General features: G+C 49.5%; 1 protein-coding gene across 1 annotated transcript in view; it reads right to left on the bottom strand.

Moving 5' to 3' along the window:
- The window catches only part of MTCH1 (mitochondrial carrier 1), a 32,588-nt gene extending 28,065 nt beyond the window's left edge, over nucleotides 1-4,523 (bottom strand). The window contains exon 1 of the mRNA XM_045294781.1: nucleotides 4,368-4,523. Within this exon, the coding sequence (XP_045150716.1) occupies nucleotides 4,368-4,508 (141 nt within the window). The 5' untranslated portion in view covers nucleotides 4,509-4,523. The remainder of the gene's footprint in view (nucleotides 1-4,367) is intronic.
- Nucleotides 4,524-5,860: the final 1,337 nt, after the last annotated feature.

Raw genomic sequence — 5,860 nt, 5'->3', positions numbered from 1 at the left:
CCCCCCCGCCCCCGGGAAGAGAGGGCGCGGGAGATGTTGATAGGATTATGTGATTCCTAATGGGGTGAATTGCTCTGCCTCAAAATCGTGGTGCTGCGGTTCCCTCCCCCTCATCAGGCAGGGATCTTACACATGTCTGCTAGTGGCTCTCGGCAGCCATCGGGTCCACTCTCCTGCTGCTTCTGAGATGGCCCAGTGGAATAGCAAAAACTGACCAATCCTCTGTTGTAGCAGAGAAAAGAGATCCCCAATTCAAATACAATTGGTAATGACATGGGGACCGTTCATCCGGTTGAGGGAAGCCATCATGAAGACCATCAGGATGAGGCCAGAATGCTGTCCAAGCTTTACAGACATGTGGGCACTCAATAGGCCACGAGGCACAAAGAAACACGGTTACAAACACCACTGGTGGCAGGTCAAAACATCACAGCTGCAGGCAGGGCGGCAGACACGGGAGTGGGGCGACTGGGATCGGGACACAGACATCGTACTAGATCAAAAAGCTTACAGGATTGGTTCTGGCCGTTCCAACCAAGGTATTCGGGAGGTGATTCATAATCATGCAGACTCTAGAACCCCAAATTCCATGAAGGGCACACGCAGGCAAACCCTAAGAGGTAGACCCCCCTACACACACACACACCCGAGACACACACACACCCCGACTAGGGGAAGGGTTCTAATACCCTCTGCTGGGGGCAAGGCTATTCACAGTGCCAAGTAGATGGTGAGAAAGAATTGAAGGCTGAATCAATGAGGACACTTACAAATGAATTTAGGCATTTCGGTGTTCTGTAGCCTTCTGCAAACTTAGTCCTCAGAATTTAAGCTCCAAATTCCCTCTCGACTAGTGTTTCATGTACTCTCTTTGCATGATCCCACCTGATCATTTGGTGGGAGTTAGAAAGACATGAACAGGAGAGCCATCCCAGGTCAGCTTACTTCACCACAGGCCACCCACTGGTCCTCTGAACCCTTCTCCCTTCTCTACATGCAGAATTAACTTAATCCCTCTCTCCACTCCCTCTTCTACAATTAGGGAGTCATAATGCACCACGTTAACACTCACAGCAGAATCCTATTAACAATGTCCCCCACTCTCACGTCCCCAGACTCCACTGGAAAAAAGGACATGATTCAGTGGGGACTCTCCCCTGTCAAACTCATTTTGAGACTAAGCACACCCATGAAAACACATGAACAGCTACTTCATGCCTTTATTGCCCTCGATTTTAAATATCCAATTTCTAAACTGTCCCTCCCTTTCAACCAAGTAGCCTGAAGAGATAGGCATATTCTTTGATGTGAAGAATCTTCTTTTCGGTTGCAACTCGGAGCATCTGCCTCCACAGGTGACATGCCGTTTAGGGCAAAAGCCATCAGAATTGTAGCCGTGGGCCCACCAGCTCACAGTGTCAAACGTTGCTCTTTTCATTTGAGTAGGTTCTGGTCAACTCAACCCTAGCCAGACAAACTAGGTCAAATGAAAATTTGGGAGTTCACACACTGCTCCCTACACTTCAGGCTAGCTGGCCCCTGCACACACCTTTTCAGCCATAGGCTCCATGGATAGGTCATATCATAGACTCAATCCACACAAATCTTGTTAGGTAGCTAGATTGAGGGACAGGGTGGGTTGTCACTCCCATGCCTGCAAAGGCCCCTTAAAGGAGGTTGGAAGGAAATCAGGCAACCATTAGTCACCTATGAAGACCCCAAACTGAGCATGCTCATACTTAAGGCCCCAAGCCAGGTGGGAGGTACACCTGGGTGGTCCAAACTAGGCCCAAGCTCATGAAATGATCAAGGTGGGCTTAACCCAGCCAATGGGGTCAACCAATACCTTCAACCACACCTTCCCCCAGCCTAGAGGGAGCCTAGAATAAAGGCCAGGAGCTCGCTCTGGGACACTCTCTTATCGCAGCAGCCACTCTTGGCCCTGCCCTTCAGCCCCCCTTCACTCTCTGGCCTCTGAACCCTCTCCCTTGACTCCCCCCTCCCCTGAGAGCTGCACACGTGGGTGCTCATGCCCAATGTGAAGCCCTGGAGATTGTAAAACCTGAAAGTTGTCCTGTCCTTCATAAAAACCCACTTGGATTACAAAGCGGGTTCAATGTGAACTCTTTCAAGAAATGGGACGGGGGTGTCCCACTCCATGCCTGGAGCCCCTCCCCGCCCCTCCTTACAGGAGGTTGGAAGTCATAAAAGCTAAGTGGCATGTGCCATTCAGGCCCGAGCCAGGTAGGCCCCAAACTAGGCCAGGTGTGCTTAATTTAGCTAATGAGGTGAACCAGTACCGTGTCGACACCACACCTCCCAGCCAAAGGCCCTAAATGCCGCAAACTCAAGACCACTTCCTTCTGGCCTGAGTTTTCTCTGGCCTCAGGTCACCGCGTGTGGGGGTGCAGTCCCATGAGGTTGCCTGTGTTCAGTAACTGTCTAACCTGAAACTTCTCTTCTTTCTAAAAACCCACTTGGATCACAAGCCAGGCTTCGGTGTGAAAAGCCAAGAAGCGAGTTATTTCCCACCTGAGACACCTGACAGTGTTACCCACTCAAGAAACCCAGCAACTGCAGACTAGCTAGTTCTTCTCTCTCGTACCTAGCCTCCGAGGACCAGGGGCAATGGGACATGTCCACGCTCGGCCGTCTCCTTCTTGCTGTGTTCGCTCCGCTTCCACTCACTTGCTGAGTCAGCAGAGAACACAGCAGCGTGGTGCTGGTTCCCTTTAACTTGGTCCTAGAAGGGGGGTTTCTTTGGGGTACAGACTTTTCCTGCCCAGATGCATCTAAAGTTAGGTTTGCTCAAAAGGTTTAAACCAGTCTTCCCACCCCACTCTTCTGCCTGCGAGGCTTCCCTTTAAAGGCAAGTCTTTTCTCTAAACCAGTGGCTCTCAACCCTTTAATACAGTTGCTCATGTGGTGGTGACCCCTTCAACCACAAAATTATTTTTAATCATTGCATTGGAGGCTCGTACAATTCTTCTCACAATCCATCCATCCATCCATTGTGTCAAGCACATTTGTACACTTGTTGCCATCATCGTTCTCAAAACAGTTGCCTTCTACTGGAGCCCTTCATTTTTCCCTCCCTCCCCACTCCCCACTCCCTCGGGAACCCTTCATAATTTATAAATTATTATTTTGTCATATCTTACACTGTCCGACATCTCCCTTCACCCACTTTTCTGTTGTCCATCCCCCAGGGAGAAGGATATACGTAGATTCTTGTCATCGGTTCCGCTTTCTACCCCACCTTCCTTCTACCCTCCAGGTATCGCCACTCTCACCACTGGTCCCGAAGGGATCATCTGTCCTGGATTCCCTGTTTTTCCAATTGCTATCTGTACCAGTGTACATCCTCTGGTCTAGCCAGATTTGTAAGGTAGAATTGGGATCATGATAGTAGGGAGAGGACGTATTTAAGAACTAGAGGAAAGTTATATGTTTCATCCATAAAATTATTTTCATTGCTACTTTATCACTGTCATTTTGCTAGTGTTCTGAATCGGGCAACCCTTGTGAAAGGGTCCTTTGACCCCAAGGGTTGGGACCCACAGATTGAGAACCACTGCTCTAAATAGCTCTGGGTTAATCTACATATTTTTTCACATGCAAATGTATGGATGCTGAAGGTTCTGGTCCAGGATGCTGCTGCTACCTAAGCTTCCTTGCTCTACTCTGGTAACAAAGATGAGTTCTTTAGGGAAAATCCCTGTTTCAGAAAATCCAACCAAGTATAGGGTGAAGGTGAGTTAGTTACGTCAGAAAGGACGAGGAAGAAGGGAAAAAGAGGCGGCCTTGCGGGCCAGGTAAGTGAGGCCTTTCGCTGTGGGGCGTGGTCGAAGGTATTGGTTGACCTCATTGGCTGAATTAAGCCCACCTGGGCCTCATTTGAGCCACCCACACATACCGCCGACCTGGCTTGGGCTTGAATTGGCGCATGCCCAGTAACAGTCTTTATGGCCAGCTAAGGCTCATCCGTTCTCCACAGCAACCTCCTGTAGGGGTCCTCCAGGTGTGGAGGGGGACACCTCCTGGTCCCTGCTTCTGCCTACCTAACAAGCTTGCAAGTGCCCTGTAGGCATTAGTTCCCAATATTAATTTATATCTATTTTACAACACTAGGTACGAAAAACTAATATCCATACAGTCAGCTATGCACATAATTATTGTTAAAACACTCAAATCCAACATTTTCTCCCCCCACCCCACCCCCACCCCACCGACTGCCATTCGCATACATATGGTTTGGGACCTCCGGCAGCACTGAGCCAGCAGCCTGTCTGATCTAGGTTTAGCCATCTTGTGTAACCATCCTGCCTTTGGCTCAGGTCACTCTAAGAGCAGGTGTTCTCCCTTACCTGCAGTATTCCTTTTGTAGGCCCAAACAACCAAAGTTGCCATCGCAAGTGTGGCTTCCTGGCTTCTAGACCCACAGACAACACTTGGACAACTCCAAGTGTAAGGCAGCTAGATTGAGGGACAAGGGGTGTCCCTCCCATGCCCGCAAAGGCTCCCATAGTAGAGGTTGAAAAGAAATCAGGTAACCATCAGACGCCGAGGAAGACCCCAAACTGAGCATGCTCATACTCAAGCCCCCAGGCCAGGTGGAAGATACACCTGGGTGGCCCAAACTAGGCCCAGGCTCATGATATCACCTAGGTGGGCTTAACCCAGCCAATGGGGGCAACCAATACCTTCAACCACACCTTTCCCCAGCCAGAGGGTGGGCTAGAATGAAGGCCGGGAGCACTTTCTAACTCTCTCTTACCCAGTTCCTAGTGGCAGGGCAGGGTGAGGGTCTCCAGCTCTGGACCTACTTGGGGCCTACAGCCTCTCTGCCCCCTCGCTCTCTGGCCTCTGAGCCCTCTTGCCCTTTCTCCCTCGATCACTCATTCCCTGGGATTCCCCACTCCCCCAGTTCCACACACGTGGGTGCTCTTTTCCACGTGGTTGCTCGTGTCCAGTTGTGAACCCTTTTGAGACTGTAAAACCTGAAACTTGTCTTGTCTTTCATAAAACCCACTTAGCATGAATTCTTTCATCGTGTGAAGCCAAGAACCGAGGTCTTACCCACTCCAGAAAGCTTACAGGAGGAGGAGGCCAGGGACGGGGGATAGGGAGAGGATGGGGGTAGAAAAAAATAGGGAAGTTAACAGGGATAATCATAAAATAAATTTCTCCATTAAAAAAAAGTCCCCTAGATTCTTTATCCTCGGATCTCAATATTGGTCTTGGGGGGCGGGGGAGGAAAAGTAAAACTGAAGTGGGTGTGGAGTCTTTTGTGACATACAAGGTTAGAAGGTCATTCGAAACATATGAGGGGGAAATTTTCGATTCCCACGCCCCTGCTTTCCCTTACAAAACCCCACTGTTTCCAGGAATCTAGAGCTATTGCAACTGAGCCCATTCCCTAACCTGCTTATATACTCCACATTCTGTAACAATATTTCATTTCATTTCTTGATAGATCATATTGCTAGAAGCTATGCCACTGGTCTTTAGAATACCACAGGGTCACCCATGGTGGATAGGCTTCGACAGAGCTTCCAGACTCAGACAGACTAGGAAGAATGTCCTGACAATCTACTTCCCAAAATTTAGCCAGGAAAAACCCTACAAATGACAACAGAAGATGGCCTGAAAGAATGCTGGGAAAGGAGTATTGGTGATACTGGGGTGAAGTGCTGGTCTGACAACCCAAATGGCTGGGTGGTCAAACCCTCCCGTAGATTCTCGGGACAAAGATGAGGCAGTCTGCTTCTGTAAAGATGAATCCCCTTGGAAACCTACGCTGTCCTACAGGGTCCCCATGGGCTAGACTGGATCATAGTGAGCTACATTGCTGGAGCAG

The sequence above is a fragment of the Echinops telfairi genome, unplaced genomic scaffold (assembly GCF_000313985.2).
Source record: "Echinops telfairi isolate 266 unplaced genomic scaffold, ASM31398v2 ScPeMD7_3533;HRSCAF=4204_1, whole genome shotgun sequence".
NCBI classification, from domain to species: Eukaryota; Metazoa; Chordata; class Mammalia; order Afrosoricida; family Tenrecidae; genus Echinops; species Echinops telfairi.
This window is presented reverse-complemented; position numbering and strand designations above follow the sequence as displayed.